The sequence below is a fragment of the Mytilus trossulus genome, chromosome 7 (assembly GCF_036588685.1).
Source record: "Mytilus trossulus isolate FHL-02 chromosome 7, PNRI_Mtr1.1.1.hap1, whole genome shotgun sequence".
Lineage (NCBI taxonomy): Eukaryota > Metazoa > Mollusca > Bivalvia > Mytilida > Mytilidae > Mytilus > Mytilus trossulus.
In genome coordinates this window covers 69,644,434-69,669,267 of record NC_086379.1, presented here as the reverse complement: position 1 = coordinate 69,669,267, position 24,834 = coordinate 69,644,434, and the positions used below count along the sequence as shown (strand labels likewise).

At 31.7% G+C, this 24,834-nt stretch overlaps 1 protein-coding gene across 2 annotated transcripts in view; it reads left to right on the top strand.

Moving 5' to 3' along the window:
- Positions 1-24,834, top strand: part of LOC134725698 (receptor-type guanylate cyclase Gyc76C-like) — a 108,271-nt gene that overhangs the window by 68,692 nt on the left and 14,745 nt on the right. For both annotated transcript variants that reach the window (XM_063589724.1, XM_063589723.1), the window contains exons 4-10: positions 2,933-3,079; positions 16,533-16,705; positions 18,139-18,274; positions 20,787-20,932; positions 21,375-21,480; positions 21,774-21,852; positions 23,331-23,454. In XM_063589724.1, the coding sequence (XP_063445794.1) occupies positions 2,933-3,079; positions 16,533-16,705; positions 18,139-18,274; positions 20,787-20,932; positions 21,375-21,480; positions 21,774-21,852; positions 23,331-23,454 (911 nt within the window). The remainder of the gene's footprint in view (positions 1-2,932; positions 3,080-16,532; positions 16,706-18,138; positions 18,275-20,786; positions 20,933-21,374; positions 21,481-21,773; positions 21,853-23,330; positions 23,455-24,834) is intronic.

Genomic DNA, 24,834 nt, shown 5'->3' with positions numbered 1-24,834 from the left:
GTTTGATGTGTTGTTTAGTGTGTATTCAATACATTCATTGAGACCAGATTCATTCAATATTTACGATTATCAATTACGATAGTGACCCAGAAAACAATAAAACGCTGGCTTTTCATTGTCAATAAACTCATCATAGATACCAGTATTGAAATTTTGTATTTGCGCCAGGCACACGTTTCGTCTACAAAAGTCTCATCAGTAATGCTCGAGTAAAGAAAAAGAAAAAAAAGTACGATATTGAGCATTGAGGATAAAAAATTCCTGAAAGTTTTTCCAAATACAGCTAATGTAGTCTATTTCTGAGGTTGAAAAGCTTTAGTATTTCAAAAATATAAAGTATTTCTGAGAGTTAATTTATAATTATGGTCAATTGGGTGTTAACAGAACATTAATTTATTTCAAAAATGCACCAAGTTTAATCCATATTTTTCTTTTCGCTTTTATCAAATTAACGTTTTCGCAATCTCAACATTGACTGTATTTATTGTAAAAAGTGTCACCATTATTCACAACGAAAGAGTATTGGATTACAGATAACATGATTTATGTATTGACCATGTATCTTAGATCTAAATGACCATGTCAGATCCTTCCATTCATTATTTATGTTGGTGTCAATAGAAAATGGCATTCATTTAATGCGTATAACAATGTAATGCCATATTTAAAATTCAGTCAAACCTCACCAGGCAAAAATAGAACGATAAGTGAAAGGAAAATCATTTTTCAACCCATCATTTAGATATGTGTATGATAAATGACCTATCATTATCTCAAAATAAACCAACTAAGTGCTTTTAGCTTCTAAAACAAAGAAACACAAACAGCCATTTACTTGAAGAAAGCCATTTAGTGAATGCAGAGTAATTATTAATCTTGTTTACCGCAGCAGTATCCTAATCATTAGACAGACAACATCAAAACTCTTAGTGGGATATTCAGTTCAGCAATATGACACGTATCTAACGAACCAAGGGAAAACAAAAACCATGTAGAACTTCAATAATAATTGGGTTTTATCCATTTGATGTTTGTACTTAATGTTAGCCAATTAAACTGAGACTTGAGGTCAGCAAAGTTTTCTTTTAAATCAAAGGTTTCATTTCAATTACCCATGTCTTGTTTACATACAAATGTTGGTCAGTTACCAATAACATCAAAAGCATTTCCACAGGATTACAATGTATCTAAATTGGTAACAGAACTGTTGAGGGTCTCTATCAATACTTATACCATAGTTATCAACGGTACCAGGATTTTAATTTAGTACGTCAGACGCGCGTTTCCTCTGCAAAAGACTCATGAGTGACGCTCATATCAAAATATTTATAAAGCCAAACAAGTACAAAGTTGGAGAGCATTGCTCTAATACCATCTAAGAGAAGTATATACAAAACAATCGACAATAAGTGTTTCACTCATTTTAAAAATGAATACATTGCGGTATGAAAGGAAACCAAAACGGCATCGTTTGTTATAGTATGTTAGTAAGTAAGTAAGTAAGTTTGTTTTTCGTTCATTTTTTATGCCCCACCTACGATAGTAGAGGGGCATTATGTTTTCTGGTCTGTGCGTCCGTTCGTCCGTTCGTTCGTCCGTCCGTCTGTTACACTTCAGGTTAAAGTTTTTGGTCAAGGTAGTTTTGATGAAGTTAAAGTCCAATCAACTTGAAACTTAGTATACATGTTCCCTTTGATAAGATCATTCTAATTTTAGTATCAAATTAGAGAATTTATTCCAATTTCATGGTCCAGTACACATAGAAAATGATAAGGCGAGTGGGGCATCCGTGTACTGTGGACACATTCTTGTTTTTATCTAAATAAGGCCGTTAGTTTTCTCGTTTGAATTGTTTCACATGGTCATATCGGGGCTTTTATGGCTGACTATGCGGTATGGGATTTGCTAATTTTTGAAGGCCATACGGTGACCCATAGTTGTAAATGTCTGTGTCATTTCGGTCTTTTGTCGACAGTTGTCTCATTGGCAATCACACCACATCTTCTTTTTTTTTTATAATTAATTAAGTAAGTAAGTGAGTGCATGATATGTACACATTTCACAGTGACAGTAGCTATGTAGAGCTCTTTCCCGACTTATAGAATGAAAAAAATAGTTTGTGATCATGTACACATTTCAAGTATACTAAGTCCGCTGAGCTCATTTGGGAAAAAAAATCCTTTTCTATGTTCTGTAGACCTTGAAAATTGGGTTAACACTCTTAATTGACATGAAAATTAGAAAGATCATATCATAGTGAACATGTGTACTAAGTTTCAAGTTGATTGGATTTTAACTTTTTTTAAAACTACCTCGATCAAAATCTTTAACCTGAAGCGGGAAAAACGAACGAACAGACGAACGGACGCACAGACGAGAAAGCATAATGCCCATAAATGAGGCATAAAAAGATTCATGTACCAATGATATCACTGTAAGAAATATCGTCTATGCCATTCAAGACGAGATTCATGTGTTGTTATGATAATTTATCCTTTGAAACTATTTCGAAATGTTAAACTCTTTCAACCGATCTCTAATGAATTGCTCCAACAAGAGTCTCCTTTAACTTAAATATGGTCGCTGACTATGCGGTATGGGCTTTGCTCATTGTTGAAGGCCGTATGGTGTCCCATAGCTGTTAATGCCTGTGTCATTTTGGTCTTTTGTGGATAGTTGTATCATTGACAATCATACCACATCTTCTTTTTTATATATCGTAATGTTGTCTAATGGAGAACAATTTGTACGGGAACACTAGGCGTTATACTATATGACCTTAATGAAAGATTTGACATATTTATTTGTACTTTTTGGTATAAATTATTTTACGGCTAATATCCTTACTACGGGAACACATGATTTCATTAGTGAATTTTGTCTCTTTGAATGTTTAGAATAAAAATCATACATAATTATTTTGTTGTTACAGTATATGTGTTACTTGGAGATATTAATGCTGTTGTGGATTTAATGACAAACTTATACGACAGAGGGCTGCTAGATACGGGTGAATACATCGTCATATATGTAGACCTTGATACATTTGACAGTACAGTTCCGCTTAAATATTTCAAAAGTAAGTTATCAATTTTTGGTTTAAATGTTAAAACAGTGTAATATACCATATGAAATGATTTCTTATATTTTTAGTGTTGTGTTATCTTTTAAAGTGGAATATATCAGCATTACTCAAACTGTTGTGTCCATTCATTGTCTACAAATGACTTCAGTTTTTACAATTGAGAACATTAGGTACACTAGCCTTCTTGTAAACAGAAACCCTCCATCAAGAAAATCATGACAGAAAACCCTGAAATATCGTATCAAATGTGCAATACATCTTAGATGCTGGTGCAGTTCGAATTTTGCTGCATCGTAAAGCATAGTTCTTTATAAACCTAAACTGTTCCTGCAGAGCTCAGTACACGTATATCTTTTGAATAATCAAATTAAAATTCTATCAGAGATTTCTCAATATATGTTCACAGTCTATTTAGTAAATGAAAATTGATTGAATTGCAGAACAGATAATAATAGCTTCTGTCCATTCTTCCGAAGACACTCCAGTATAAAGTCTGTCTCGTAATAATAAACAAAGTGTGTCTCGTAAACATAAACTGGAACACATTGTCTATATGCTTTGAAATATTTTAAGTATGTAGTAAATTGTTTAACTTTCGGGTAAAAAAAGAGAAGTATTCTTTAATAAAGAGTATCTCATTCACAAATATTACAAATCAACGTACAATTAATGTGTTGCTGCATCACTGTCCTGATCGTATCAAACAAGATGATATGCCTAGAATGTTTTTTTCATTGCGTAATATTTCAAAAGTATCGTAGTGAAGAGTTCGAGGAACATGGATATTTATGTTAGTATTTGTTGATATAATCAGATTAATGCTCCTATAATGCTAGTAATCAAACACTCATCTTTATGGTTGCTCTACAAATATGTTCATGGAATGTTTAAACTGCTGTTAATAAAATACCATTGAGGCTATAAATAACTTCATTTTTTCGGAAGCAGTAGCGGATGTTATCCCCTACATCACTTAAATGCAACGTATCAAAAATAGAATTGATCAACTAAAACTTGCTTTTATATAATTATCTATTAAATATAATTTACTATTGAACCAACGAAATCAGGACAACTCAAGTAATTGAAACTAAGGTGTTGATCTATGATCAGTATGCCATACTTACATGATGAAACCTTAGTGGTTTATACCTTATATACCCTAACTTCATAATTGATACATTAATGGTTGATATGTTTATTCACTATGAAAGAGTTGATACCATAGAGGTTGATATATATATATATCTATGTGTACTTCATGTAAGAACTGATACCTCAGAAATTAAATTATCAATCCCTTATCTATATGACATTTGTTATCAAATAGGTCGTTTCTATGTTTGTTGGCGTTTGTTTTTATTGTACATCGGTGTTCCTGTGTTCACTGATTTTATGTTATAATTGTTGTGTTTCCCTCGGTTTTGATTTAAAATTCGAATTTCTGTTTTCTTAATCGATTACGGACTTTTAACACCGGTATACCACTTTTGCCTTGTGATATACAATGTAGCTTGAACTTATCAATAGAATGATTTCTCATGCCTTGATACATCTTTATCTTATCTATTGTATTGATACTTGAGGTATCTCATCTGTAAACGAATTGATACTAAGCGGTTGATATTTCCCCAACTTAACTAAAATATCAATGCCACTGTGTTTCTCATGATATAAAATAAGTTTACTCTGTTTGGTCGTTCATGCAATATTATATTCACGGCTTATATAAAAGAAATGTACAATCATGTTGAAAGCATTTAGGATTAAAGATTTAACCAACTGATGATTTGACATAATCTGATATTCTTTTAACATTTCTGTAAAGACGTATGACGTTGACTTGTGGTCACTGGTCACTTCGATTATTGGGTCGTATCATGATCAATCTGTTTTGAAGTGTTATCTTCAATTGTATTCCATAAAACAACTATTAATGTGAAATCACAGTCCAACTTTTAATAATCTTTTTTTTTCGTACTTCTATAATATGTTTCTTCTATAGCATAGTTCTATAGATCAATTTTCATCATTTTGTTCTTTTGCAATGAAACGGTTCAACTCCAAGGCAAATTCACAATGAGGAAGTCCACAAAAAGCTGACACCTTTAAAAGCTCTATGCTAACATGTAACGGGGCTTCAATTGCTAGGAATATAGACCAGTGTGTACTTATCTAACCGACGTGACAGATTAAAGCCAACAACTCTACATAGAAAATGTTACGTTTTGATTAGTTGACCTTTTACTTATCGATTATAAGAGAAACATTATTCCCAAATATAAATTGATCGCACTAAATGTTCAATTAAGGTCTTGAAACAATGAAACATTATAACAAGCTCGTTACAACATTTCGAGTTAATCGTTATACTTCTCTTTTTTCGGTACTATTTTTTTTCAAATTTTTGTGCTATTTGTTACTAGTGAAAACATTTTTTTCGGCAAATGATTGGTTGTAAGTTAATTATAACGTAAAATTTTCTTCATTTTTTCTTAAATTTCTTATTGGGAAGTAATTAAAAGACGACAAATTGAATGCTTGATGACGTTACATATATAATATACAACATTCCGTAAATATTTTAAAAAGGAAAAATACAAGTCATTAGAGAAGCAGATTCGACTACTACAACTTGTGTTTTACGATTTTTCTCGACTCTCAACAGTTAAATTTGAATTATTAGAAAGCTCTACAAGCCTCGCGTTTGAAATATTAAAATTTAGCTTCTTTAGAGAAGAAATATCGTAACACACTTGTTGCAGTGGTGAAATCTATATATCTTGAACATTTTCAATTAGGTTGCTCGCAGCACCAGTCAAAACAACGAAAAACTCTATTATCCCCAAGTATTTGAACTCTAAGCCTTATTGGAATTTAATTACATCCAGGAAGCTTAACCGATTTTATGCTGATACCAATTTAAGTTTTGTAAAATTGCTGGCAATTGAAAAACGCATTATGCTTAAAAATCTTCCGATTTCATGGTCCCTAGAGTTTGACAAAATTAGGCATGATTGTCGGATTATTATGGAATACTTTGCGGTAATTATGGGCGTTTGAGGTGAACAGTTATTTCGAATTATTTTTAGAATAAATAGTTCGAAAAGACATATTTAATACCCTAAGTTAATAACTTTTATTACATTCCTATATACAAACATACTGATCAACCCAACGTGCTGTTTTGACGACTATATTTCGTCTTTTTGGTGTTTCTCGTCTATTTCTATTGATGTTTTCGATTTTTATTGGACTTCATCCAAAAAATATCTTCCACTTTTTTCTCTACATACGACTTTCTTCTTTATTTGCACATATAAACGCACAAACCTATTAGAAGAACGTTTGCATCACTCCACATAAAAGAATGCAGTTTAACACAAAGTAATGCTGCAATAAATATAATATCAATGGATATTGCTTAATCATCTGACCAAAATTTGGCAGTGATTGTATTTAAAAAAAAAATTATGTAATCAATTTCAAATAGTCACTTTATCACAGTGTAATCGCAAACCGTCATAAGTTGCATATTGTCCTGAATCAACTCAAAAAGTACGAAAACAAACGACATTTAAATAACAATTATGAAATGATCAGTGCAACCACATTGCAAATCATGCATTGAACATTCACATTGCGTTTATTTTGAGAAGCAAAGTGTTATTATAATTCCTTTATTATTGTTCATAATTACCTTAAAACAAAATGAATCGTAGAACCAAATAAGCACTTACTCGGATTTTTTTTTTTCAGTTATTGAACTCCTTTTACTTTCAATTAAGTTTAGTAATTAAATAAAATTGAAATCAATAATTTTATTGTAAGGAGTTTGTATTGATATGTTTGCAAAACTTTGAATTTTTCGAAAAACTAAGGATTTTCTTATCCCAGGAATAGATTACCTTAGCTGTATTTGGCACAACTTTTTGGAATTTTGGATACTCAATGCTCTTCAACTTTGTACTTGTTTGGCTTTATAACTATTTTGATCTGAGTGTCACTGATGAGTCTTATGTAGACGAAACGCGCGTCTGGCGTATCAAATTATAGTCCTGGAACTTTTGATAACTAATTAGTAAAAAAAGTGAAATTAGAATATTTATACATCAAACAGATATCTCTGTCAGTTTAAACGAAAACTTGTGAAATGTTAGGGAACATGCATATCAATTCGCCAAATGCTTCCAGAATGACGAATTATCGACTTTGTTCTATGTGAGTACATCCGGAATTGAGTAAACTTTCTGCGATAGTTATGTGTGATTAATGCCGATTTGATGCATTGAGCTCTTTCATACTGATTCTCACAGAGTGTCTTCATGTTGTTTCAACATGGTTCTCTGTCATCCAAGGTCTGGGGTAGGACTAAGTGCTCACGATTTATATACACCACATAGATGAGAGGTGATAGAATAGATTGTAACCCATAGAATAACATTGTCAACGGAGGCATAGTATGAATTAGTCTATTATAACGATCAATTGATTTGTTGGCTGAGTTATTCATGTCCAGTAATTTTTGCTAAGATTATTTGAGTCTGCTGGATTCATCGCTTGTTAGCCAAAACAAAAGAAGGACTAACCTTCACATTCAAACGATTGTCTACATACAATATTTTAAAATAAAACGCAGTTGCTAAACTTTTAAATGACTAGTGTAGACTATATCGTGATGAGGAACTATATTTTACTAGTATTTCAATGTTTTAATCTATTTTCAAAATATGATTTCCCCGGTTTACCACAGTAATAGATCCTTCATCCGGAGATATACGTCTGCAGTAAATTATTACTATTATTTTTTTCCAAGTAATTATTAGACATCATTTTGTAGAGACTAAAAGTTCGTTTGTCATCAGTATAGTAATTGATATTTGAATTGATCTAACCTTGTTAACAAAGATGACATGATTTGGTCGCTAACTTGTTTACCATGTACTACGGTCTACATTCTCATAGGGGATTTATTTTTGATCAATTTTAGTCATTTTGTCTTACTCAAACCAATCATGCTATAATCAACTGGACAAGGAGTATTGCATAAATAAGTGATTAGTTTCCCGACCTTAATATACATAAAATATAAAGGCAACAGTAGTATACCCCTGTTCAAAATTCATAAATCCATGGACAAAAAAACAAAATCGTGGTAACAAACTAAAACTGAGGGAAACGCATTAAATATAAGAGGAGAACAACGACACAACATTAAATTGTGACACACACAGAAACGGACCAAGCATCAGACAAAATCCCACGAAAATAACAAATATAACATTGACACTGAACGTTACGTAATCGATAAACGATTTTGCTTCTATACAGATTCATTTAAGTATGCGTAAAGAATATATTTCTAAGAGACTTTCAGTATTTCCTTAACTAATTTCATTAAACAACTTGTGACATATAGTGTTGGTTGTAAACAACTAATTCCATTGAAGACCTATGACATATAGTACTGATTGTAATGCTTCTTTCTGTTGTCGTCTATTGTTGTATGTATCATAAGATCATACAAATGCATCAATAAATCATATGTAATAATGCAGAGTCAGAAACACAATGGAGAGAAGCTTTTATTCCAGTTCACTAATTAAATGCTTTAACATAAACATTTTTGTCATTTGTTATCTTTTGTGATAGTATGAAGATGTTAGAGACAAGTTTTGTAATTAGTTAAAGCAGTCAGCAGTGCATAGAAATGTTTTATTTTAACCCATGTAGTAAAAACAAATCAAAAACAATAAATATAAAATGTTTTGTTTGAAATTTGAATAATGCGTTGATTAAAAATAAAAAAGAAAAGAAAAAAAGAAACCAAAAAAAAAAATCATCACTGAAAATTCTGAAATCTAAATAACGAATATCAAGAACTTACATGCTTAGATACTTGTCTTAAAATGTGTCCATCTTATTATACGTTATAAAAAAGTTATAATTTTTATCATATTCATACTTTGTGAAAGGACCAACAGCCAGTCATACAATTGAACCGAACCGAATCATATCATCAGATAAGACGTCATGTGGAAAAACTATTATAACCTAATATATTCGTCAACGACAACATTCAAACAAAAAGTAAAATCACAAAAATACTGAACTGAGAGGAAAATCAATCCGGAAAGTCCATAATCACATGGCAAAATCAAATAACAAAACGCATAAAAAACGAATCGACAAGAACTGTCATATACCTGACTTGGTACAGACATTTTCAAATGTAGAAAATGGTGGATTAAACCTGGTTTTACAGCGCTAACCGTCTCAATTTGATGACAGTCTCATCAAATTCCGTTATATTTACATTGATGCGTTAACTAAACAAACACAAAAAATAAAATAGTCAACATATGGGTACAGCAGTTATCATCGTATACCAATTTTGAAAGGAACAATTTAACAAAACACAAAAACATCTATCTACAAACACATTCATTGATTTATGTGTCTGACGTTAGAAAATTTTATACGTCACATAGATTTGTCGTTTAATGTACATACAAATAATTTTAAAATTTACATAGGCAATGTTAGCATACAGGGTTAAAAAATCAAAAGTATGTAAGATTTCAGAAATAGATCGAGATATAAAATAGTCCAAAAGTTATATAAAAAATTTATAGGAATCCACAAATGGTTAATTCCACTACGCGATTGAATGATTTTGACGTTTGTGGTTCAACGTATTTTGTAATTCATTATAGAAATATATTGTAACAGTCGCATATACAAAATACCCCACCAAAAAATGAAAGACAATTCACAAACATTGACGAGATGTAAGTACCGAGCCACGTCAAACGGATATCACATAAAACCAATCAACAGTAAAAGTAATATTAATAATAGAACAAAGACAAACGAAAGAACTATAAAACACGTTGTTAAGATGATAAACAACATCAGTACGCTGAATCTATACACCAAGACCATCGTGTATTATATGTGAAGTTGATACTGAATACTTATCTATAAGGTCTTTGTACCTTCCGATGAACTTTTTTGGAAAAAGGAAGAAACGTTATTTGACAAACCCCTGGTTCATCAACTTTTTACTCAGACACTGATGACGTTTTACAAAGTCTTAGTAGGTGCTTCAAGCTCTTGAGTATCGAATAAGTTGGGAAATATATATCCCATATGCAGGTGAAATTGGTATATTGCTACTAAGGTGGGGAAAATTTATAATTTCAAAATTAAAATCGTCTCGTTTGTCATAGATTCTAGTACTGAGATGACTGTGTAAGTCAAATTCGAGATATAAATCTAAAAATGAGGCGGAGGAAGCTGTGTCTGCTGTTTCTTAAATCTCTAGTTCTGGGGGATTGTTAATGGAACCCAACCAGAAAAGTTCGGATTGTTAATGAAAGAACATCATCAATATATCTGAAAGTAAAATGAAATGATATGGTTTCCTTGATCCTCTTGTTTTTGACAAGTGTCTAGAGGAACTCCGATTCATATGAAAATAAGAAGAGGCGCACAATTTGTTCCCATAGGAATGCCGACAATTTGTTGGAAAAGTCTACCTCCAAACTCAAAAAATATGTTGTCGGTAATAAACTCCAGCATACTGACCACTTGTTCATCTGTGTAGCATGTTTTACCTTTTTGTTTGTCACTATTTTAGAAATATGCCGTATGAAATGCCAAAGTAATAAATTTATAGCGTATGCTGCTATTTTATGTTGAATGGCATTGTGGATTTTTTCTTTTAGGGGAATATTCAATTCACAAGGGGAATGTTGGTATACAGAGTTGAAAAATCAAAAACTTTGATAGAACTAATTTCAGAAAAAGACCGAGATTTAAAATTGTGTAGACAAATATGTTCACAACCCGCGATGAAGATGTTTTTTTAAAAGAATGATTTCGTATTTGGTCAATAGCTTGAAGGTTTAACTGTTTTGACATATACATCGCATGGACATTTTACACCTACTTGATCGATCCTTAGCAAATCAAAGAAATATGGCGGATTATAACCATTCATATACTGTGATATACAAAGACAGAAGTAGCATACTGCTGTTCATCAATAGTCATACATCGAATAAGCCCGGGTTACATACTAAAACCGAGTAAAACACGTCAACTATAAATAGGAAAACAACGAAACTACAGGAACAATGACCTGCACCAAAAATAACACCCACATCCATAGACACGGGCTATTTGATAGCAACTGCCAGATTCCTGACTTTGAACTGGAATTTTATGGAAAATATGGTGGGTTGAATTTGGTTTTATGGCTAGTCTAACTTGCAGTTAATATGGGATAGTTAACATGGAAAATTGAATGGTATGATGACCATTTCAAACATTTATCTTATACTGTTTACGTCACTAACTGGTAGTGTAACCTGTCGAATCCTTCACCTGAATATTCCGACATCCTGCTTTAACCGAAACATTTTCATGGTCCCAAATGTGCCTATCCGTGTAGTAAAAATCCTGACTACTGTAAACCAACTTATTTTCGCGGATACTTTATTTCGCGTTTTACCCTTTCTTGACCACTTCGCGGCTATTTAATTTCGCGATTTTCTGATTTACTTGATTAAGTTAAATAAGATCCAAGGTTTACATATTCGCGACGACTTATATTCGCGTTATTTTTCTACTCACGAAAGTCGCGAAAATAAATCGCTCGCGAAAATAAGTTGGTTTACAGTATTCCGACACCCTGCTTAATCCGACATTTTTATTAGGTTCTCCTGTGTGTCGGATTACAAGATTACACTGTGTATAGATAAAAAAATCACTTTTTTTGGCACACTTTGTACTCGATACTGTTCTATCAGAAATTTTGGTAGCTTCAATCATATTTTTTTGTCGATCATTATCGTCAAAAATCGTGATGCCATGATCGATATACAGACAGCATTAAAAAAAGGTATTCTAAATGTTTAAAATAAGAAACTGATCTAAAAACCGTACTATCCACTTTACACTAAAAACATTAACATGCACCAGTATGCTTGTTTTGATTGATATCTTCTTCATCATAGCAAAACTTCAATAATTATTCAATTAGGACATTACTGTTCAAAGTTCAAGATTCAAACCCTTTGTCTTTCCAAAATATCAAAGGAATCCTGACTTCCTTAATGTCGTAATTTGTTGATTTTACCTACAACTAAAACTGTTAAATTAACTTTTGATAATGAAAATTATGGTAAACATTGTTTATTTTGTCCGTTATAACTATCTATTTTTGTACATTTTGCAGCAATAAATAGAACGGCTTTGATTTTTAAATAATATAAATGTCAGACTTCATTAAATACTCTGTATTTTGTGCTTGTAATGTTTTGTTTTAATGGCTGTTATTGGTGGATATTCGTTTACCGTATCCTAAGATGATCATATTTTTAATTTTATATTAAATCCATGATCATTCTACCGTCTGTAACTTCTAATGTTCATATAATTAGTTTCAAAGTCAGTCAGTTCAAATGTATTATTGTTTTCTGGTTAATGCAGTTAGTAGAAAAATATGTAAATTGAACTATTTCCCCAATGAAACTATTTAACATGGTGAATTGTTCTGTGCATGATTCAGTATAATTACAGCTACTTTTATAACAGTAATATGTCTAAAGACTCGTAAAAATTGGGAAATAATTTACCCGAATAAAAAAGTTCAATTTATCAGGCTCGATTAATATTACGATGCAGGCATAATTCTAATTTGACACACGATACATTAAGTTTATAACGTGTTTTTTGTGAACTGCAAATTTATTAAATAATCTTAGCGAACAGATACTACGATGACTATAATATCATAACACATATTTCAAACAAAAAAGAACAAGATTAAAGGTTACTTTCGTTCAAAATTATAATGTGCACTTGTTTTTTTCAATTATCATTGGGAAAGCCATAAAGAGGTAAAAAGTAAAATCACAAAAATACTGAACTCCGAGGAAAATGCAAAACAGTAAGTCCCTAATCAAACGACAAAATCAAATGATAATAGTTATCAAAAGTACCAGGATTATAATTTTATACGCCAGACGCGCGTTTCGTCTACATAAGACTCATCAGTGACGCTCAGATCAAAATATTTAAAAAGCCAAACAAATACAAAGTTGAAGAGCATTGAGGACCCAAAATTCCAAAAAGTTGTGCCAAATACGGCTAAGGTAATCTGCTCCTGGGGTAAGAAAATCCTTAGTTTTTCGAATAATTCAAAGTTTTGTAAACAGAAAATTTATAAAAATGACCATATAATTGATATTCATGTCAACACCGAAGTGTTGACTACTGGGTAAAACACATCAAACGAATGGACAACAACTGTCATATTCCTGACGTGGAAAGGACATTTTTAAATGTAAAAAATGGTGGATTAAACCTGGTTTTATAGCGCTAAAAGTCTCACTTGTATGACAGTCGCATCTTATTCCATTATATTTACAATAATGCGTGAACAAAACATACATACTAGGTAAGATAGTCAAAATATGGGTACAGCAGTCATCACTGTATCACAATCTCAAACAAAAAAGCACAAAAAAAACCATCTATCAAATTTAGAACCACAGTAATTGCTTCGCGTGTTTGACGTCAGAAAATGTAAACGTCACATAGGAAGAAGTATAAAAATAATTGTGTCGTTTACAGTTTAAAAACAAAATATTATTTTACATTGGAAATGTTTGTATACAGGGTTAAAAAATCAAAAGTGTTGTTAGAAACAGACCGAGATTTGAATTATCCGGAATTCTTTATAATTTGTAAGAATCCACAATTTAAAGTAACGCAGTGTTCAACAATAGACACGTAAAATTACAATATGTCATATATCGTTCCTATTATACAAACTGTATAAAAAATAAACAAACAGAAACAATTGAAGTCACTGTCAGCATACATCAAAACAAAACAAAACATAACAACTAAACACAACACAGAAAGAAAACAACAAATACATGAATAGAATATACGGCTACCACGTTTTAGTTTATTGACGTGAGACAGGCAAATGTATGTCTAGTTGGGTCGGGCACTATTTTAAAGCATGTACCAAGTCAGGTATATGACAGTTGTTATGCACTCTTTTGATGTGTTCGAGCTTTGGATTTTGAAATTTGATTATAGACTTTTGGTTTGAATTTATCTCAGAGTTCAGTAATTTTGTTATTTTAATATTTAAACCTCAATTAATGGATAAACAAAACGTACACAAAAGAATTAAAAAAAAAACCTAATATTATTAACTCGTATATTTAAACTAATTGGATTTGTTCAGGGATAGTCACATGTTAAACTATATTTTCAAAGGTAGAGAGAAAACGGTGGATAGCAATAAGCATATTACACAGCAAAAAAACATATTGCACGGTTATTTTTAGAATATCTAAAAACCGACATACTTTGTGATGTCATGTAACGAATTTCATATTTGATAAAAATATCTATGATCGATTATTTGAAGAAAAAAATCTTCCAGATGTAAAAAGAAAAAACAATGACAAAAGTAAATGAAATAACAACTAACATGTTGTTATTGTCTAGGTGACAATATGATATCTTTCAAATTCCAACTAAATAAAATGACGATTTCGATAAAAATATGGTCGGAAATTAATAATATAACAATTATAGTCTTTTTATGAGGTCAATGCAGAATATATCGACGCAAAGCAGTATATCGAACTCGGACTTGGTCCTTAGTCAATATGCTTCTTTCATGTCAATATATCCTTGTATCTATCTCATACAAAGACTATAACTGTAAACAAGCTTCTATAAAACAAATATAGGATGTATCAGTCCATCCTGCTGTTATCCTCTGTAATCTAATTATCCTTCATCAAGTTTTTTAATCGTCTTAAATAAGTATATATCGTGTACATATTATACTTCAAACGTTATTTATTCTTCCATTTTGGTCGAAACTTTTATGTTTTCTATTATGTGCTCATTATACCAATGGAACCATATTAAAGCCAAACTTTACATGACGCAATCTTGTTCAATCTATATGCATCCGTAGGAGTTACTTCAACAAAAATTAAAAGTTCAATTATCTCGTAAACATAAATGTAAGGTATGGCTTCCGACGGAAAAAATAAATATTCAGGAAAGAATTATTTCACAAGTTCAGCTTAACCGAAGTTTTACATTTTATCAGTAAGTTTCCATGACTATCTGATTGTACGTTGAAATAAAAAAAAAATTACATAATTATAACAAAGCAAAGGAGAAAATGAATGCATGATTAAGGAACGGAAATCTGTCAAGATCAGGATACGTAATACTTCCTGATATTATTGGTATTTTCAAAATTATAGTATGAACAGTGAAAATAACGCTTTGTAAGTACATGCGTCCGAAGCACTTTTTCTAGATTTCTAGACTCGGACTTCTCTTGAACTGAATTTTAATGTGCGTATTGTTATGCTTTTACTTTTCTACACTGGTTAGAGGTATAGGGGGAGGGTTGAGATCTCACAAACATGTTTAACCCCGCCGCATTTTTGCGCCTGTCCCAAGTCAGGAGCCTCTGGCCTTTGTTAGTCTTGTATTATTTAAATTTTAGTTTCTTGTGTACAATTTGGAAATTAGTATGGCGTTCATTATCACTGAACTAGTATATATTTGTTTAGGGGCCAGCTGAAGGACGCCTTCGGGTGCGGGAATTTCTCGCTACATTGAAGACCTGTTGGTGACCTTCTGCTGTTGTGTTTTTTTATTTTGGTCGGGTTGTTGTCTCTTTGACACATTCCCCATTTCCATTCTCAATTTTATTACCTTACCTTTTTCAGAAATGCTCAAAGCCCAATTATATGATATTCTATACTGTTCTAGATTACCTTCATCAGGAACGATCAAAGGCTGAAAGTTATAATTTCAAACAGTGTTGTTTTGTTTCATTGTAACATAATTCTATCCATTAGTTAATAGTTTTGAGAAACTTCGGTTTTAATATGTATATTATTTCCTACATAAAAGAAGTTGTATGGAGGAATAATAATTCATAGATATAAAATATTGGTATTTTGTTACAAATTTATTTATTATTATGGTTATAAAGATACATGTCATATTTTAAAACGATTTATAATTTTACTTGATAACTACCGGAATTAGTTGCTGAATAAAAATTGTTAAAGTAAGTATGTGAGTTAGATTTAACATTATTTTAAACCAACGTAATATCTAGAATGCTTAGCAATCAAAGACAAAACTGTTGTATTTGAGTTATCGAATAAGCCTATTAATTGCACACATTCAATTATCTCATAAAAAGTTTAATGTTATTATGATTTGGTCAAACATTAAAACTCATCTACTCTTTTCTTGTTTATTACCTTTAACCATCGTATCTTTTAAAAATTGTCAACAGCACAGATACATTACCTTTACTATTTATCACCGTCAATATTTCGGAAATTATAGCTATGATTGTTTGTTTTTGCAGGAACAGCAGATAATCCCCATCAACCAAGGAATGGCGATGCCGCTAGATCTCTTCTAGTTGTCACCTTAAGTCCACCCAGTAATCCACAATACGACAAATTCCGGGAAGCTGTTAATGAGTACAACGAACAACCTCCATTCGAATTTCCAAATCCTTTTATGAAACCTAAAAAGGTATTTATACTTTTTATATGAAAAATTAAGTTTCATTATTGACTATTATTGGCTGACAGTTGAATGATTCTAAATTCAATTTCCTGATGCTATCTAAGTATGATACCGTATATAAGTTTTTATGTCCCATTTACATTTACGATAGTAGAGGGGCATTATGTTTTCTGGTCTATTCGTCCGTTCGTTCGTCCGTCTGTCCCGCTTCAGGTTAAAGTGGGTGGTCAAGGTAGTTTTTGATGAAGCTGAATTAAAATCAACTTGAAACTTAGTACACTTGTTGCTTATGATATGATCTTAATAATTTCAAAGCCAGATTATACTTTTGACCCCATTCTTGTTTTCGGGTGTCACTGTTTGCTTTTCACAGCCTTTTGTATGCATTTAAATTAGTATTGAATCTTTTGCCATCTTTGAAATTATGATTTCAGATTTATAATGACAAACATCTATTTTGATGCAGGAACGCAATTCATTTGTGAGACTTTTCATTTAACTGAGATAGCTTCATTTTATAATTAAAGGTACATTTTTGTATGTTTTGTTATATGACAAGATAAAACAAATGGCAACCCCATGTTTTCATTATGTTTGGCAGCGTTATATATAAACTATCTTTTTTAATTTTATTTTAAAAATAAAATCATTTACCTTTTGCCTTATCACATAATGATTGTTTTTCTCGTAACAATCCTGGATTAAAATTTGTTAATGTGTAACGGTTAGTGCTAAGGATACAATGTTTGACTCAATTATCTTAACGTTATGTTATCATTTCCCCATACATTTCCTATTGGATAGTTTCACTTTGTGTTGGGTTCATTTAATGAGAAAGAATGTTTTTGTGAATGTAGTGAACATTTCCCGATACATGACAGTTGTGTTGAATTTACATTTTCATTGAAAAAATTGTACACCTAGTATGGAGTTAAAGTAGTATACCGATGTCTTCAAAAATTCGTACATCTATTTTAACATAAAAAAACCTATGAAGTTACCACTTCAACCACAAACGGAGCAAGTCAGCGTAGATCTATATGGTACATGTATACGTCACATGCTATACATGCACCAATCGTTACGTATCATTGTGTAACGATAGGGAATATAACATGCTTGGTAAATTTGCAGACAAGGTGACTATTTTCAGATTGGTATTTTGAAATCTGAGACAGAAACCAATGTCTTAATAATAGTCCAAATACATTTTGTTTTTTGTCGGTAAATGCTTATATATGTTATATATCAAAATATAACATTGGGAATTATTGTTCTGCAGACCAAAGTCTTTCTTGTCATGTAGCATCATAATTTAATGAAAATTATTTAAATAACAAATTGCTAAACTGATAAACATATTGAGTTAATAAAAAAAACTCAATGTAGGTACAGGTCATTTAAATTGCTTTATATACTTATAATTTATGTATTGACAGATAACAGTGTATGCCGCTTATTTATATGACGCTGTGATGTTGTGGGCAAAAGCAGCTGATAATATGACCCGTTCAGGAGGATCAATCAAGGATGGAAGAGCTATCATTGAATCCATGCTCGGTATAAGTTATCAAAGTAAGAATAGCTATCATTGAAACCATGCTCGGTTTTAGTTATCAAAGTAAGAATAGCTATCATTGAAACCATGCTCGGTATTAGTTATCAAAGTAAGAATAGCTATCATTGAAACCATGCTCGGTATTAGTTATCAAAGTAAGAATAGCCCAGTAAATACTTTCACACAGGCAAAACGGTAGACATCACGTTGTCTATTAACCATAGATAAACAAAAAGTAGGTATCACGGTGGTCTTCAAACCAACGACAGACATCACACCGGCCATTACCAAAAGTCCAGAAATGACAAATAACACCTTAAAGATTCGACATGATCCCAGTAAATAAAATGGGGCTGGGCAACAAATTTATAAAGTTTCCGTGGTCAAAACTATATATTGTATCTCATAAAATATATATTTGATAACTATTGTCATTCAGACGTAATGTAGGTATAAACTTGGCATTTTTTTTTTAGAATAATTGAATTTATCTCTCTATGATGAGTTTATTTATTTGGTGCAAAATTTTATATGTGTAATTCGTTAACTTTCAAACCTTTGATTTATTTAAATATTCGAAATATTGTAAGGCAAACACTAAGACAGAAAACAAAACAATAAGCCGAAAAAAATGTGAAAATGAAACAGTCGAGAAAACTAAAAAAAAAACGATACGAAACTTGCTAAACCCAGGGTCAAATGTATGAAAACGACGAATCAAAGAATTCAACTTTATATATCACTAATATAGTACAAAGGTGTAGATTGAAAATTACACCACTCCAGGCCCTTTTGTTTTCCACGTAATTAATATTGCCAATAATTAAGAAGTTCCGGGTCGAGTCCGATACCGATACCAATAGTATATTCACCTGTTACCTATTACCTAATTGTACGTTCCGCATCTGACAGGCGCACCACCAAACAGTGTATTCATGGTTAATATGCTATATACACGGGTCATAATCACAGGGTTGACACTACTAAATTGTCAAATAGCTACCTATTGTAGTATTTTAATCAGTAAGGCTTTCTAAGATAACAAGACTAAAAATGAGGAACATAAAACAGCGAATCAAAAGAATTCATCTTTATTTATAACTAATATAGGACAATGTTGTTGATTAAAAAATACTCCATTCCAGGACCTTTTGTTTTCCAAATAATTAATGTTACCAATAATTGATAAGTTCCAGTTCGACGGGTTCAAACAGAAAGATTTGAAAGCAGAGAAAAACTATGTATCTTATAATCGGCATGACTTTATCAGATGACAATACTAATACTAAAATAAGGCTTGCGCATAGTTATATACCTTAATTCAGTCACGGACCCGCGATATCACGGGTGTGTTCTAGTTCTATATAATAAGGATGTTCTTATCCCGTGCATAAAAACAATGCCGTATTTGTCAAAACCTTTTCAACTTTTGATCTTCAGTGTTGTACAACTTTGTACCTTTTTCACGTTCGATCTTTTATATCTAGGCGTTATGTATTCAGGTTTAGTTTTCTGTAATTAGTTAATACTTTAGTTTCTTTGTGTATATCTCTTTCATATTCATTTGATAAAATTTACTGTTTGCAATAGCATGAATTATTCTATATAATAAGAATGTTCTTATCCCGGGCATAAAAACAATGCCGTATTTTGCGAAACCTTTTCAACTTTTGATCTTCAGTGCTGTAAAACTTTGTACTTTTTTCACTTTCGATCTTTTATATCTGGGCGTCACTGGTGAGTCTTGTGTGGACAAGGCGCGTTTTTGACGTATTGAATTTTAAACCTGATGCTTTTTGTTATCTTTTAATCATGTTTTTCTGTGTCTAATATGTTCTCCTATTTATTTGTATTGTAGTCCTGTAATATTATGTTGTCATTTCAATGTTTATTTAACTTTGCCATTAAAGTGCGAGGTTTGGCATGCCTTAAAACCAGGTTCAACCCACCACTTTTATTCCACTTTAAAAGTGTCCTGTACCAAGTCAGGAAAATGGTCATTGTTATAATATTGTTCGTTTCTCTTTGTGTTGCATTTTAACGTTGAGTCGTTTGTGTTTTCTCTTATTTTTGAGATATTGAGATAAGACGTGGCACGGTACTTGTCTATCCCAAATTCATGTATTTGGTTTTCATGTTACATCTGTTATTCTCGTGGTGTTTTGTCTGATGATTGGTCTGTTTCTGTGTATGTTGCGTTTCGGTGTTGTGTCGTTGTTCTCCTCTTATATTTAATGCGTTTCGCTCGGTTTTGGTTTGTTACCCCGATTTTGTTTTTTGTCCTTGGATTTATGAGTTTTGAACAGCGATATACTACTGTTGCCTTTATGTATGTACGGTTAAAAAAATACAGACCTTCTTTCTGCAATAGAAACATTTGTCTTGTGTTCAAGAATATAAAATTTAGCGATACAAAACAATAAATATATCATACTAAGCTTTTTATGAACGAATCTTATATATACTTTAATTGTTCCATATTTCAATTTAAACCGTACATTCAGCCTGTATATATTTTATATTCACAAGGCATCCAGGGTGTAATATCAAGTATTGATAGTAATGGTGATGCAGAAGGCAATTACACTCTACTTGCTCGAGTACCATATGTTTCTCAGCATGCCAATTTTTCAATGCAACCTGTTGGGCACTTTCTGATTGGAAGCAAATTACCTGTAAGTGTATTTCATACTGATATTTATTAATAAAGTTAAAAGAATATAATAGTACACGTGTTAGCAATATGTGTATATAATTGTCTATGATAAAAAACAAACATCTACAATTTTTTGTTTTTATTTTCTTGAATGTCAGACACGTGTTTATATCTAAAGCATTACAGGATGTGCTTTATATTTTTTCAGCTGAGATATATATCTTACAAAAGAGGGGCGAAAGATACCAAAGGGACATTCAAACTCATAAATCAAAAATAATCTGACACCTCCATCACTAAAATAGAGGAAGACAAACCACATTTACACAAAACATAAACTCATTTGTTCCGAATTATTGAAACGTGACTAATTCTTTATATTGGTTTATTTGGCCGTGGTTTTCACGTATAAATATAGTTACTGCTAGTTTCCGCGAATAAGATAAACATTTTTTTTGTAGAGGCTTTCTCTCTTTAGAGACCACAACATAGACTGGGTATCTGGTATGGTTCCATTAGATGAGCCAGTTTGTGGTTACAGGAGAGAAAAATGTATTCCACCGAACGGTAGGCATCGGGTTCAGTTCAAATTATACGTGACACCAACTAGACAAAAGTAATAATTTTAATTATATAAGTATTTATAATTGTTTACAGTGCAATTGTATTTAGTAAATTTTGTGTAAACTATTTTTTTTAATGAAAAAAAATCATTCATTTTTGATATGACGTTTACTACTAGAAAGGAATAAGGACTTGCATGTAACGTGTAACCGAGGAACGCAAAACGTTCATATAAATGTTCAAAATTGCAGTGTATATGCTTACAATTTTTGACAATTATATTGTTTTTATTGCAGTGTATACACTTGAAATCGTTGGTGGAATAATAGGAGGAATTTTATTAATAGTTTTTATCATAATATTAGTAGCTTACAGGTGAGTCAATATGAGGGATTTTATAAATAGTCTTTCCCGTTTGAATGGTTTTACACTAGTTATTTTGGGGCCCTTTATAGCTTGTTGTTCGGTGTGAGCCAAGGCTCCGTGTTGAAGGCCGTACTTTAACCTATAATGGTTTAATTTTTGAATTGTTGTTTGGATGGAGAGTTGTCTCATTGGCACTCACACCACATCTTCCTATATCTATTTTGTATCTATAAACTTATAATTTCAAATGAATTGAAATATTCGAATACATTGAACATTGACAAGATGCCTTTTTTGGGAATACAGTAACCATACAACACGTTGACAGAATAAACGAATCTTAACAACTCTTCTCATTCTGAACACTTACATATATACATTACATAGATAAAAACCAATACTATTTAGGCTGAATCGTGTTTAGTACTGTCAAGACCATTCCTTGCATCAATGTTTTACTTGAAGTGCTTTTGTTTTGAATCGTGCATATCTATTTACAACCATTATATTGGTAAGGTTCGTGACTGTCAAAGATGACTTGCATTCTAGCCAGGTCCTTATGTATCTAAGTAATATATGATATCAAATTGTCTGTCAAGGGTCTTCTCTGAACGATCTTATACATGACACGAAGCTACCACATTATTAACCGCTAATAGAATAACAAAGAGTCGTATAGTTCATATTTTCTATATCATTAGTTAAAACAAAGTATTCAGACTACATGACAGGTTTCTTTTGTCTTTGAGGAATACGTTCGTTCAAAAACCTTTAACGTATTTACAATTGTGACATTTATGTTTTATAACAATTCGTCCTTTTGAATGTCTGACAACAATCGCGAGGCTCTCCAAAATAACATTTTATTTCTCAATTAAAATGCAATATTCAAGACTTCTTCCCATCACAACGTCATAACAATGCATATGAACATTTATGACTTCTTCCCATCACAACGTCACAACAATGCATAGGAGCACACACAAAAGCTTGGTATAGTTTTATAAGGTTGTAAAAGTTTTGATCATCCGAGCTGTGTACAAAATGTGTTTTGGTCAACGCTATTATACAGCTATAAAGTAATATTAATCTAACAAAATACAAATTTTGCACCTGTTTAAACTCAAAACATTTCTGTCGTTTACATTTGATTCGTATTAAAAAAAATTGTCAGATTTAATCATATATACCTTATCCTGTTTATTATTTTCATATGATAGATGCAATTTATAAAATTACCAAACGTCGTTTTTTGATGGAGAGGACATCAGCCGGACCCGAAATTTAAAGATAATACATGTTCTCCTCAATGCTAGAAAAGTTAATAGAGTACCTAATTGAAAACACACGAAGAAATTCAGTTGGTTGCCATTAGATTGCCGCCTTTCTGTTGTTAGAAAACAATTTTGTGAATCAAACAAGTGTGTGCTAATTAATTTACAATAAATCGAACAGTATTTTTAGAACCATGATACTTTTTTTAAAAGGAACTGGAGATATGAACAGGAGATTGCTGGTTTATCATGGCAGATATATACACATGATATTAAATCAACTCACACTAATGGCAAAGTGTCGCCATATGTAACGATGGTTAATGCAGGTAGTACGGTAAGGAAAATTTGCACTTAAGTTCTTATTCGCCAAGCTTAACCGAACATGAATTATTTGGTCAATGAAACTCAACACATGTATACTATAGGAATGAGATCACATTGTGAGTAGCACACTTTAATACTTTATTTGTTCTTCAAACATCATAACCATTTCATATATTCATATTTCAATATTCGTTCTAATGTTCATCTACATCTAATAACACATACAAGAAAGCCAATAACAATCAAAACCAAGTTACCAAAAACTCAAAAAAAAAAACAACAAAGGACATTTACAGCAACAGTTATAAATAATAATTAAGAGAAAACACGAACTCCACTAAAAACCGGGAGTGAAACCAGGTGCTCCGGAAGGGTAAGCATTTCCTGCACCGTATACGGCACCCGTCGTGTTATTTCTTTGTTCAATCCGGTAATGATGGAGGGTTATTATGACTAAGGAAGAATATCAAATATGATTTCTGACACAATTTTGTCATAATGGCCAATAAGCTCATGATGGCGACCGTAAAATGTCTTGAATGATGACCTTTATTTGATTGATTCAAAGCTCTGTCTTAGCAACGTTTAAAAAATCAGTATTTCTCGTTCAACAAATTCGTACTTTGAGCTAGCTCTAGAGTAACGTATCAATTGAGACACACATACTCCATATGCTAGTGCCGCTGGGATGTTGCTACACAGAAATGGAAAGTTGACTAAAGGAAAATTAAAATCATCGCGTTTGTCATAAATTTTGGTATTTAACCTACCATCAGTAGTCATTTCGAGAAAAAGGTCTAAATATGAAGCAGATGTATATGTGTCTGTATTACCTTTAATTTCAAGTTCACTTGGATAAATTAATTGTAAGTGATCACTGAATCAATTATTGTTAAGAGACAGTAAATGATCAATATACCGAAAGGTGAAATTAAAAGACAAGCCTTTGGATAAATTCTGCTTCATAGGAATATAAAAAAACAAATCTGCAAGTAGAGGAGCGCACTTGGTATCCATTGGGAATCCCAAAGTCTGTTGGAAGACCAAACCACACAAATGTCAAATAAATTTCACTAATACAAAGTCCGTATCGGAACTCAATCTAACTAAAAATCAAAATCTACGACAATCTACAAAACTCAATAAATACATAATTATTACAAATTATTACAAATTATCTTCGCATCATTAAACTGGCTAGCTCAAATCTATCTAATGGGTGGGTTGTGATGGAGATATGTATAACGAAACGAAAGGTATGCTTCTTGGAAAGGCAGAACGTCGAAAAACTTTTTATAAAAATATATAAAAAAATTCCGCACGAGAATTCTACCCTCATGTTTACGGGTAGGATACCTGCATTGCGACATGCAATAGCCAATCAAATCAT